Consider the following 13,705-nt stretch of genomic DNA (forward strand, 5'->3'; position numbering starts at 1 on the left):
TAATAAACCCTCCTTCAAAAGTATAAAAACAATAAAAGGGTGTTGTAATAAAGAATAGGGGGTCTCTGTTGGAGTTTATTTGTTTCAAAATTTAAAATATTTTTTTTTACGTCCTTAATTGTGAAAGTTAATGAAAGAATTTCTTTCTTTCTTTTTTCTCAATTTGTTATCCATCTAATCAGACCCAAAATCTGATCCAATTCCAATCCCATCGTCTTATTTTGTGGTGATTTTCAAAAGGGAAATGATATCCCGTGCCCCTGTAACGGTTTCTGTGAGAATGATTCACTGCTTGAGGATAAATTCACCCCCAACGTTTTTATTAGGTCAGGGATGAGAGATTTAGAAAAGGGTCGGTCTAGGATTGACCCTCCTCAACCCGAGACTCAAGTTGGATCAAGTTAGGCTTGGGGAAATCCGATCCCAGATTGGGCTAGGGTTGGCCTCAACCCGACCAAACCCGCCTAGTATATGAATAAATCTAGATTATTGTTTGTACCAGATCGAAATGACTGGCATTATCATTTTATTATTATTCCTGTTCAGTAAAATCCATATTTGTGAGAACGAAAGAAAAAAAACAGAGAGAAGCATTATTCTTTTTATGGTAAATTTTTTTATTTATCTTAGTTATTCTGCAAGAAGAGAAAGAAAAAAACATAGGGTCTGTTAAATTTCAAGTATTCACTATTTTGGGATATCCATTATCCATTGTTAAAATTGGAATAAGGATATGTGGACCCCTATTTTATAGTTTAACCAACCTATTCCTCATCTACTATATTCAAACCGGACAACCCAAGCGGGCCCACCAAAACAAGATATACTAAACCTGAACAGGAGATGCTAGATGGGGCCCATCTAACCGCTATTTCACGTGGACACCCTGCGGAAGTCCACGTGATTCGAAAGTAGCAGGAAACAAAACAAAAACTAGAGTGGCCGGGCCAACATGTGAAGTCCTAAACAAGAAGTCTAGCAGCCAATGGGGGATTGCCACATAAGCAAACTCGATCGGGTCCAATGTCAGCCACAAAATGTTTTGTGCGGGTCCCACAGAAAAATCCGTGGTTGGGTTTCACTATCCAACTGTTTTGGAAAAGCTCCTAAATAGTCTCATGGATAGGAAATATTTCAATGTTTAACGGAAAGCGAACGCTCGTTAAACAAGGTGAGTGATACGACGAGACTAATTACTGTGAGAAGCTTCATCGGACGGTGTAGATGCATTAATCGAATATATCACTTAGGCCCGGGTTTGTTTTGGGTTTGAGAAGTGATTGTGAGTCCCAAAAAAAAAACATATTATTAGATAAAATTAAGGGTAATGATAAATGCGCCCCTTTTCATCGCTTGGGACACCCAGCTGCATTGTATGTGGCAATCATGTCACTTCCGCTTCGAATCCAATTATCAGTTTTGGACTCACAATCAGTTCTCCAATCCAAAACAAACAGAGCCCTAGTAATGAAAAGGGGCTCATTTATCATTTCCCTAAAATTAAACTTAAATTCGAATCCAATTATCAGTTTTGGACTTACAATCAGTTCTCCAATCCAAAACAAACACGGCCTTAGATATATTTGATGCCTAGAGAGATACAATCTTAAGGATCAACCTTGGGTCCCACAGCTACATTTTTTTATCAAGACCATTGATTTGGTAGATCCACATGAGGCACCTACACGATCCACATGCACGCTCAATCTGTAAGATCAATGATAAAAAATCAAAATTGTGGGTCGTACTTTCATGGGAAAATACAACCGTGGGACGATCCTAACCATGTTATCAATGAATTTCTAGAATGATTGCCCCTTTTGGAGGGCTTGGATCGATGAATGTCACACGTACGGCGTGTCGGTTGAGACCACTGCAGCATTTCCCTCAGGCCCTGTTTGGATTGCTGGAAAAAAAAAAAATCTTGCCTAGGTAAATATTTTAGTCTCTTTTTTTTTTTTCTTGAATGGTAAAAGATTCCATTAAAAAGACCGAGATAGTCGGAAAAATACAAGATATAGATACAGAGGAAAACCACAACACAACAAAAAGCTCAAGGAGGGAGAAAGTCATATTTATCCAATGACTCCAGATGAACTCCTCTCTTAGCAAGCTTATCCGCCGCTCCATTCTCCAATCTTCTAATGTGACAGAAGGATACACCAGCAGAACCCACAATGTCCCTTAACTCATTAAAGAGATCCACAAACCACCAAGGAAAGATGTGAGAACCGGACAACCATCGAATCACATTTAAGAATCACCCTCCACCACCACTCGATTGAAGTCTTCTCTAGAAATTTGAAGCCTTGGTGAACCGCCCGAACTTTAAATAAAAATTGAAGGTCCCTCCAAATAAATCTTGAACTATTGTGGTTCAAGTTACTTTTCTCATTTGCAAACAAACAATTACAAATAAAAAACTTAGGAAAAAAAAACTTTATCTTCCAAAAAAATTCCTGCAATCCAAACAGGGCCTTAATTTATAGAAGCATATCCCTGGTTTACATCTACAAAGGGCACTCATGCCCTTCTCTCAACTCCAAGAGTTCTATGATTTTCAGATCAAATACAATGAACTCATGACTCATTTGCTAAAACTACCAAAAATAAATATATGAGTATCAAAGCAAAGTAAGACTGGCCCAAATGAAATTTCCACATTATGAAGCAGATGGGGGGTGCACATAGAGAAACATATATCCAATTTGGCCAAGCAGGTTTCTCCAGTTCTGGATTCAACTTTATATGTTGCTATTTTCCTCAAGTTGAAAACTTTGGTATCAGCTTGTCAACGTGAATGATGATATCGTCAATGCGAGGGCGGACTGTGACCTGAGCTTGGAGCATCCATGTCACAAACTGATGGAGGGCTTCCGGGTAAGGGGGAGTCGGGCCCAGTGGCCATTTTATATGGGCATTTATAATAGCCAACTGTAAGCTTCCTCCAGATTCACCAAGTGCGTACTCGAAAGGAGATACACCATACCTGTAATCAGCAAAAAAGTAAGTTCTTAGATCAATAAGAACTGAAGAATTCTCTGGTTTAGAAGCAACAGATTCATGGGTAATTTATTTAGCTTATCTCAGTGATGCAGAACACATTGATCTTAATGCTTACAAAAAAAACATTTTTAACAAAATAGAAATGTGGAAGGATAAAATATACAACAATAGAAAGGTTTTGTGGCATAGATATCATCATGACTGAGATAAGGCACATTAAGATATGGATTACATTGGACATGATAGCACTGAGACAAGGCACATTAAGACAAAAACAAAGAGGAAGTTCTCACATTATTGCGTACAAGGTACATCCTAGAGACCAAATATCTGTCCTCTCATCAATGTCAGCATGACTCGGACAATCCCACAACTCAGGAGCTCGGAAAGGTGCAGAACAGTGCTCAGCTGCCCACTCCTGCACACCAAACCATCATGAGAGGTCTATAAGCAAAATGAAGCATCTAACAGAAGAATAACATGCATATCTGATGAAAATGAGCAAAGCCATTTCTTAATGATATATGCAATACAAAATAAGAGTACCGACTGCTGAATCCATTTCATACTGGTCAAAGACTAACTACATAGTAGAAATATGTCAAACCAACCAATGGAGATATGGTTAAAATTTAGCACAGGATGACAATGACATATGCTAGAAACCACTTGTACTGACCTACACCATGAGAGGATTGTCTTTATCTTTACATAAATGGATTGAATAATACAAATACAGGTATTTGTTCATGTCAAAACTTGCAAAAGAAGCAAAAGGTGAATGATGGAACATTAACATATTATCTCCTCACTCGTATGTATTGCCCATTCTACAATGATTGGAATTAATATGAGCGGCGGTTTGTTGTATTTGGCCATGAGGTAGGATCGCTATGTTACTAAAACTAGTGCAGATACTGGGCTCCATTTGTTAGCTTCCCACTATTCACCCATCAGAAAGTCTTTCATCATGCATGGAGATTTTACACACATAATACAAAGCAGTATTGACCATTGGTTAGCACAGGATAGAAGCATTTCTTCAAACTATGATATAGTAAAAGAATGTTGAAGCAACAGAATACCTGCCCCTAAGAAACACTGTGTATCAAAATGAGTAGAATAAACCTGATGTGCCATTAAAGAATGCAAGCATGGTTAACCAGTTAATGATGAACAGTATCTCCACACTACATAAACAAAAGCTATGATAAAAGAAAATTGCTTAAATGAAAAATACAAGGGCAGAAAAGAATAGCCAAAGACCTGCAATCGCAGTGCCTCCGGACGAGAGCGAATTGCTTTCCTTGCAGGCCCAGCACTTCCAAAATCCATCAAAATTGCCATAGGCGGCTGTCCTTTTCTGTGTGTGATAAGAACATTACCTGGTTTGACATCATTATGTGTGTAAGGAGGATCAAAACTATGCATGTGCTTCAGTCCTGCACAAAGCTGTTGTCCTTCATTAATCACAAGTGCCAGAGGTGCATGCATTCAAATCAGCATTGAATAATGAAATGGCACCACAAATGGTGAAAAAAATGGACTAAGCTCCTCCTAATTATGGCTTATGCGAGCGCCACTAGTTCGTAGAGTTCCTTGTGAATGGTTGTAATGTTTGCCTTTCAGAGCATTATCCGAACTATAAAGTTGTTCCATATAAAAATCAGATCATCCTATTCCTTTTTTACATTCTTTATTTCTTACTAGTGGTAGAGATCATTGCATGTTACAAGAGGTCTAAACCGTGAAAAGAATTTATTAACATGCAGACAAAATTGCCTCGTTTCAACAGTTCCATTTCCTGCTTGTTAATTGGAAATGAAGACAAATCAGTACCTACCAAGAACGTGAAAACAACCGATTCCATTTCGACCTCCACATAGCAATGAAACTAATTCAGACAATCAAAATAATAACACATGGGCCTGTTGTCATCAGCCACGAGTTGCTACTGGTGTGTAGATTCGGGGATCTATTTTAACGATAGTCATGAAGAGCATGTCTGGTTCTATAACGGCTAATAATGCAGTAATGGATGAAAGGTCAACTCGAATTTCTTCAGAAAATATATCATAAACAAAAAGCAACTGTGTGGAAGCTGCCGTATAAAGAAAAACAAGAGGCACTAAACAACTTTAGCTTTTGAACACTTTTACACATTCATGCCTAATGAAGGTGTCGTTTATAATTTTCAAAGCAAGTAGCGCCATGCTGGCATAATTGACAAAGGCAATGGAAGTGCTCTTAACACCCCAATTGCCTGTTCAAATCACACTAGCACATGTCAATGCACGCACGGCACTATCATTCTCGTAAGTATCAGAAATTGTACCTCAAAACACAAACTGCACAGGCAAAGGACATTAGGGTTCATATTCACCTGCCGGAATATCTGAAGAACAGTAACTGTAGAAAAGAATTCTTTCTTCATTTGCATAGCTTTGGCATTGTCCAGTAAGGTTCCATCCAGATGAACTGGAAATAACAAGTATGCTTCATGACTCCATGATGCTTCTTGTCCACCCTAGACAATTAAAATAAGTACCATGTGCATTAAACCACTAGAAAAATGACTCCATACAACAAATCTTCCACAAAAGAACCAAGCATCTGAGGTAGGGCATCATTTTTGTCAAAAAATGTTTACACTACACATTATGATACACCTTACATTTGAAGCTAATACAAGTTGTTGTAGTTACATACCATACTGATGATTTTATTATTATTTTTATTTTATTTTTTATTTTTATTTTTTTGATTTATTTTTTGAAGAAAGCACTGACATTCAAGTAACTATGCTGCTAATGATTCAAGATTCTATGGACGTCCCAGTTGCAGAGGGTGGATGCATGAATTGAGAGAAGGAGCATTACCTAAACGGACTAATGGGGACTTAAAGTCTATGCATGGATCTCCACATGAATTAGCCCAGCATAGAATAATCTGGAGCAATTACCTTAACTGCAACAATAGCATGATCAAGAAGGGGAAGCAGATTGGGATGGCTAAACTGAGACGAAACTTGGATCTCCTGCCTCACTGACTCTAGCTGCTCGTTAGTTTGAATTAGGACTTTCTTCATAGCGTACATGCCATCATCTGCAGCCAATGTAGAAGACAACAAAGAATCAGTATAATTGATTTCACCCGATGAGATAGAAAGAGGGTATCAAATGATAACAGAAAGGCAAATCATTCATGCTTGATATGGTTTGCATTTCACCACAAATTGACTGCTCACATTCCAATATCTTAATTGTGTAAGAACTGTGGGTGGTAAGACATATATTGTGTAAGCAGTGTAAGTGGTCAGACATATACATATAATAACATAATACCTTAACCAAAAAAAAAAATAGAATACCCCAAAAATTTCAAGATAGAAGTTCCATAAATCATGTTTGACCAAAGTAAAAACAGGGAGACATAAGCATCCTCCCAGATGGTGCTCACTCCACATAGAACACGAAAAATTTGGACAGTGAGTCAATAGCAGGAATCAAATTGTTGAAGAGAGAGTAATTCCCTAATTCCCTAACTTCTTCATTTGTTTGTGTGTAGGACTATGAAGAATATAAAAAAAAAAATACGTACAACTAGATCACTGTGAAATCACAAAGGCAACCCGAGAGGAGGGGGGGGGGAGGGGTGAATTGGGTAATTAAAATTTTTGCAAAAAGAAGTTAGATTTTCAAAATCAATCAATCCCTTGTTACTTAGAAATGGAAATGAGCAAAGTAAAGGTGTTACCAATCACCAAGAAGGAGAGTAAGAGGAAGGAGAAGACAGACACCAAGATTTAAAATGGTTCGGTCCTTCACCTGGAAGCCCTACTCCACTCTTCCAAGTTTGTCTCATTGGGCTCTCCACTATTCTGAATCCACACAAGGGCCAGATTCGAGGCTGCCTTACAAAGTCGAGTCTTGAACTCTCTAAGGGATACCACCCTTCTTACAACTTTGAAGAAAAGGATTAAAAGCTCTCTTGTGCCTCTTAGTAGGATAGTATTACAATGATGAAGCAATCCTCACACTCACGAGGTTTTACAAGTTTGAATCCTAGCTCAAACCCTCTCAAAGGGAGAACCAAAGTTCAAGGGTCAAGGAAGTGATTGTGAGGTCTTTAATGCCAAATTATTGATTCACAAGTGTTCAGTAAGGGCATATTTGAAAACCACATCAAAAGGTCTATCCCAAGCTGTAAGTAGAACTGGAAAAATTAGGATAGAACAACTAAAATAGCTCATGCAAAAATCAACTGCCCCTATAATGCCTTTCCCTGTGCTTGCTTATCAGTATCAAGGACTACAAAAAAAATATAGAAAAACAAATGGCACTCTCAAATGCACCAATAATATAGAAATATTGGGAGAACATAGCTCTATCAATTGAGTGCAATTAATTTACAATTGGTTACAATTGAAAGAATTTAGACAATCAAAAGCTTAGCAAGATGAAATTTCTTTCGTTCTGTAGCTTTCATTCTAGTATTAATGAAGGCAGGACACCCAATTTGATTTCCTTGCACATAAAAATGACTGCCTCAAGATAACTATCACATGAAGGAAAAACCTCTCACTTCAACTGAAGCCTAATCCATACTAAAAACTAAATAAGCTGAAGAGGGGGACCAAAAAGCAAACAAACACATTTATTCTGAACATCAAAGCAGCACATCTTGCAATTAAGGTAAAAAAAAATAAAGCAAACGCATGCAAATAAAGCTCATAGTCACATTTCCAATAGTAAGGGGAAAAAAACAACCAAATTTCATACACAGTACTTTGCAGACCAAGATGAAAAAAGAGACCCACTTTCCAAACTCATAAGAAAAAACAAAACCTAACAAAATTCATAAGCCCATATTGAAAATTAAAGTCAAAATAAAGAAACTCAATAACCCATTAATCCAATGAAGAGATCCTATAGATCCAAACCGACCTGAAACATGAGATGGGTCCTTGAATTTCTTCCCAACACCATCAGAAACATCTGAATTAACCTCTTTGACGAGGAAAACATACGCAAATCCGCCTTCTCCAAGCTGCCTCACGATCCTAAAACGGTTCTCATTGATCCAAACATCCCCACCACCATTAACGGAATCGTAGAGAGCATTCAATCCAGAAAAGGAGCATCCCATGTTGGCTTTTCGTCTTCTCCGAGAACAGATCTCAGTTTTTATTTAAGAACCCATTTCACTGATATTTTCCCGGAATCTTACAAGCTCCTTCTTTGCTTCATTAGACCCCTCAACTTGTAGTTGACAACTTTTATTTACAGCACTGGATTCGTGGTTCGCAAGACCGCTCAAATTGTGAGCATCCGCAATTTGGGCCCACCATTGATAAAAAATTATTATATTAAAATTCTTGTACCTAGGGGTGCAACTCGGGTCAGGTTGAACCTTCGGGTTGAGGGTTTGGCAACCCGACCCGAGTGAAACCCGATAATATTTATAATTTTTTTAATTTTTTAAGCCTAAAAACTTGGGTTGGGTTGGGTCAGGCCGGGCTGGGCCAGGTTGAACTCGGGTTGGGTCGGATTCGGGTTAGAAAAATGGGTTCCTCAGGTCAGGTTGGGTTGGCCTCAACCCGACCCAACCCGATCCGAGTTGCACCCCTATCAAAAGAGGAAAATGATATATTCAACCCCTTCCTTCGTCGGGCCACACCTTTTAGTCATCAATAGTTCAATACACTAGATGGGTGTGTCACGGGGAAGAAAATGGGCAAATATATCACTTCGAATGCCCGCATTTTCTTCACCGGGTCACCTCCCTGTAGTGTAAAAAGAGTAGTCATAAGTTCATAGCTCATAATTACACAACAGGGGGTGACTTTGGGGAAGAAAAGGGAATGAGGCAAATATATAACCTCCCTTGTTAAAGTGATGTTAACAACCACAGAAAAGTGTTAAAACAAACAGAGGACCATTATCAAAACATGGGAGCACGGATATCATTTCTCAACTAATTATTGAAAGGTGTACGAAGTGAACCGGGCTATAATACATTTAGATGGGCATGTTGGTTCCCGAAATTAATTTTGAGGGCCTTGAAAACCGATTAAGACCCTGTTTGGATGCACGACGTGTCCTAACAGAGTTGTTTGCAAGTAGTCAATTGGTAGAGTAGTGGGGTTGCAGTCTCCTTGTAGAATGGTGGTGAACCCCACGGTGTGTGAAGAGTAGTCTGCTTGTACCCTCCTCGTAGCATAGAGAGAGAAAGAAGACATAAATCCCACAGTTGTACTACTAAAAACTTCCTTCTAAAATTTTTTAATCGAGTAGTAGAGTTAAAAGATGCTACCTCAGCAATCATGGGACTGACAAGTGAATAGTGGGCAAGTAGTCTTCTAAGATTTTGGATCCTCTCGGGCTCCCTAATTCCTTCACCACCTTCATTAGAGATGCTGGTGAGATTGCTTAACCTGTAACAAATGTTCCCTTTACCCATGGAAGTGATGCTCTACTAAGTCTGTTCCTAGGAATGGACATAAACATCCAAGCACTTGCACATTCTTGTTTTCTAGGAACATTAAATGAGACTTCCCTTCATAATGGATATCACCATTCAGTTCATTTAGATAAAGCTGCAGTCATGGAAGCTTTAGCCAAGAACGTGTAGAAACCTGCATTTCTTGTACAATTAAAGCCTAGATGATTTAGGGGTATCTCGGCATTCAGGTGCACATCAGCAAAATCTTTTCTCTGGTTGTTGAGGAAATTACTCTTCCAATCTAAGTGTAATTGTTCTAGGGCCCACCTGGATTAACCCATAAATTGGACGCTCTCGATCAAAAGGTGTCTCCAGTTCTGCAAGTTCTAGTAAAATGTAATTCATATTTCTGTTTGTAGTCATCAAGACTCAAAACAAAGGAAGAAAAACAGCAGAGAATTTACAGATATTGGTACAAAAATATGAGATCAGGAACATCAATATCCTTCGAACTCAGCATAATCTTCTTCAAAAGAATTTTCATCCTGGTCTGGATCCACCTGCTTCGTGAGTACCTGGCGAAGGCCATGTACGACGAGCAATTCACCGTAATACATGTCTGGAAAAATGACCGGAATTCCATTCAACACCAAGATATCACCAGATCTGGATACATTGACCTTCGATAGGGTTTGTAACTCCGTTCCATCTTTTAAAAGAACCAGATCTGTCCATTTAAGCTTGCAAGGAAGGACGTGCCTCCTAAAGAATGACAGATACTCACTGAAATTATCCCAGTGTTGTGTCAAAAAATCATCCAGGGGTGCGAAAATCGTCAGTTTCGTCTGATCTTGAAGCTCTACCAATTGCAGATCAAGATACGAAGCGATGACCGAATAACCTCTGGATTTCAACAATTCCGAAGCTCTGTAGAAAGAATCACCGCTAAAATCCGAGCGATCGTACAACAATGGAGGCTTGCAAGGCCAAAGATCAGATCTCGACGAAATCTCTGTAGACTCAAATGAAGGATCAAAGAAACGATCAATTCCGTAGATGATTACAGATCCGTCGTCATAGATGATTGATTCGTTGATCTTAACGTTGTTCAGTGAGATTTCGCCATCGGATCCTGAATTTGTGACGATGAGAGAATGGTTTTGGTAGAAGGTGGGGATCTTGGTGCCGAATGTGAAGGATCTGAGGTCTTGAGGTGTGAATTTCATAGGGGAAAAGTGGTATTGGAGGAGAATGAGTGAAGGCTGGCCGGAGATTATGAAGGCGTCATCGGAAGGAGAGAAGATCGTGGCGGAGGAAGAATCAGGGATTAGGGTTTGGGAGGTGATCAGTTGGAGGGTTAAAGCCATGGAAGTGAAGCTGGAATTCGAGAGGATCTCGAGGGCGTTGAGTGCGGTTTGGGAAGACGAGGAGAGGAAATAGAAGGTGGAAAAGAGAGAGAAAAGGAGGAGAGAAAGGAGAAGGTAAACCGCCATGGATGATTTTCGTAGGAGCTTTTCTTCGTGTTCTTGTTTTTTTTTATTTTTTCTCTCTCGCGGGGGAGTTGCAGAGAGGAGACGAGTTTAAATAGGTTGGAAGGTTTGGCGGGAAAGAGGGACACGTGGCTGGTTGTGATAGGGTGAAGAACTTGAATGTCAGTTAAGAGAGGTTAGTTTTTAAGTGAATGACGAAAATAGCCCTTGTTAGATTTAAAAATGCTAAAAAAGATGGCCATTATCAGTATTGGGGAACTTGGGCCGGACTCAACCTGAACCCGACAGGTTCAAACTGGTTTCGGCTAGGGTTGGGTTGGCACTTTCTTGGATTGGGTTGCGTTGGGTTGGGTTGGGTTGGGTTAGGGCAAGGAAGAGCAGCACCAAATAATTTTGGGTTGAGCCTTGGGAAACTCAACTTAGAACCGAACCGTACCCCTCTGACCAACTTGAACCCAATTTTCATCAATCCCACGTTGATTGGGTGATCCTAGTCTCTTATCCATCTAGCCTGGATTAGGGTTCTGCTAAATGAGAATCTAAAGTATTCATTTTTGTAGCCTTTTTCTTACTGATGAAAATGTTCATTTGGCATGAGACAAGGACCGTGCCGTTCACCTCACCATGGTCTACAAGGTCAATGGTCTCAATTAGGCATGTGTCCCTGTGTGGAGCCCAAAAATGATCCTTAGCATTGATCTCGACAAACCCACAGTCCTCTCTTTGGACATGAATTACATGTGCTGCCCATGTTGGGATATTCTTCTGCTGCCCATGTTCTATAGAGAGTCCCAGACAACAGCTAGACCTCTTATTATTTCCAACACAACCACACAATAGAAGAGAGCCTCATAACTTTTTGTTCTTTAAATCATATAGAGAAAAGAAAAACTCTATTATTGTGATTTGCACGACAGGAAAAAATAGGTTGATGAAAGAGGCATCCCTTGTAGAGTTGTAGGCATGTTTTGCTATGCTGATTTTTGTTTTTCTATTTTTTTATGGGCAAATTTTTTTCCCTTGATAGGAGTGAAAATTTTCCCTTTGAAAACACAGCTACAACATGATTTTTCCAAAGGTTTTTATGAAAAAAATTTACTTGAAAAGACTTCCACCAAAAAGACGCTTGACCAAACCTAGGAAGATTGGATTTTGTGAAAATTCCTTTTCACAATTTTTTTTTTCAATGTAAGCCAAATATGCCAATAATGTATACGATATCTTTACTATGATACTATCCAATGGTAAAGATGTTCAAAACCATCAGATGGTCTTATCCATCCGATCATATACCTGACTTACCTTAGTGGAAAGAGTGATAAAAGGAGAATTCCAACTAGGGAGATTTGTGGAAGATCAAAGACACTGGATGCCCATTCTTCTTCTGTATTTTTTAAGGATTTTCTCTATAAAGAAAATACTAAAATAATGAAAAGGGGAATCATATAAGCACCAACATAGGAGGACTCTATCTTCGTTCTGATAATGTCGTAAGGTTGTAAGGGTGATCTAAAGGATGTCTTAAATTGATTAGCAATCATGGTATATTTTTCCTGAAATTTTCTTCCTTGGAAAACAATTCCAAGGTTCGCTAACCCTTTTTTAAGGTAAAAATCATTTCAGGTAAAAGTTTCTAAGGTTTTTTTTTTTTTTGGAAACATTTTAGCCGAAATAAATTTACCTAAAAATGCATAACCAAAGCTAGGAAAATTTGTTTTATGCGATTTGCCAAGGCTTGCAAAAATGAATTTGAGCACTTGCAGTGCGTGTTCACATTTGATGCAAGACATGAACTTAGGTAGTGTCAATATCAATTTGTGGTCCAATGTACTCGAAGATTTCCGCTTCCATTCATTTTGCAACACTTTTTTAAAAGAATGTCAATTTGTGGTCCAATGGAAGCCGAAATCCATGTAGTTGAAAATGTTGGCTTCCGGCCATCATTTTAAACATGTTTAAAATTGAATTTGGAACACCTTGAGATGATTTTTCATCAATTGATCCAAGAACATGAATGTAGGTTGTGATGTATTCGAAGATGTTAGTTCGTGATTTAACATACAATCATCATTGCTCGCTTTCAAAGAATATCAATGATTTTTATCAGTTGTTGGTGTGAATACCCAAAAGAATTAGTCTAAGTTTCATAACCTTAAATGATGCTTTCTTGTACGATGCATTGAATTCCTCGCATCAATCCAACGTCGTGGTGTGGAATTCATACATAAAAACATGAAACTCACATGCACAATGACACAGTGGTAGCAATGGCATCATACAAATTTGAGATTACGAGAGTCAAAAAATTAAGAAAAAAACTATTACATACGTATCGTTTCGAGGAGAAAATAGAGACATGCCATCTCAATTCTGATCCTAAATGGAACTTGTTAGGATTTAATCCTAACGGTGGATGTGGCCTAAGCAAGATCAACAGCCGAGATCATTTTAGTTAGTTAAGTGATCCTAACTTAGAGCCTCTACGGTCAGTTCGGATCCTACAATTCGATTCACATCCTAGTCAGATGAGATGAATTCCATGATGCTTAAGATGATTTATCAGCTTTTACATTTGGGAAAGCTTATCAATGCTATTTACCTTTTCAAATATGAAAAGATATATATGACCTTATTTTTTGGATGGTCCCCTAAATTCCAAAGTGGGTGAGAGAGAGACTTTAGAGAGATTTTTTTTGTGGGGGAGGGGCTAAAGGGCATCTAAGGTGGTCCTCTAATTTTGTGAAAGGCAGAGTTTTGTGCGACAC

General features: G+C 38.7%; 2 protein-coding genes across 2 annotated transcripts; both read right to left on the bottom strand.

The window, feature by feature from the left end:
• Positions 1-2,424: 2,424 nt before the first annotated feature.
• LOC143850889 (uncharacterized) lies at positions 2,425-8,276 on the bottom strand. Its single transcript, XM_077360167.1, has 6 exons — positions 7,953-8,276; positions 5,969-6,111; positions 5,390-5,533; positions 4,273-4,458; positions 3,300-3,424; positions 2,425-2,989 (listed from the first exon to the last, which is right to left on the bottom strand). The coding sequence occupies exons 1-6, from the start codon at positions 8,152-8,154 to the stop codon at positions 2,764-2,766; spliced, it is 1,026 nt and encodes a 341-aa protein (XP_077216282.1). The 5' UTR covers positions 8,155-8,276; the 3' UTR covers positions 2,425-2,763.
• A 129-nt stretch (positions 8,277-8,405) lies between these two features.
• On the bottom strand, positions 8,406-11,019 carry LOC143850890 (putative fasciclin-like arabinogalactan protein 20). Its single transcript, XM_077360168.1, has one exon. The coding sequence runs from the start codon at positions 10,941-10,943 to the stop codon at positions 9,948-9,950; it is 996 nt and encodes a 331-aa protein (XP_077216283.1). The 5' UTR covers positions 10,944-11,019; the 3' UTR covers positions 8,406-9,947.
• Positions 11,020-13,705: the final 2,686 nt, after the last annotated feature.

Source organism: Tasmannia lanceolata, unplaced genomic scaffold (assembly GCF_043159265.1).
Source record: "Tasmannia lanceolata isolate RefF3 unplaced genomic scaffold, GAP_Taslan_0.1 ptg000018l, whole genome shotgun sequence".
NCBI lineage: Eukaryota > Viridiplantae > Streptophyta > Magnoliopsida > Canellales > Winteraceae > Tasmannia > Tasmannia lanceolata.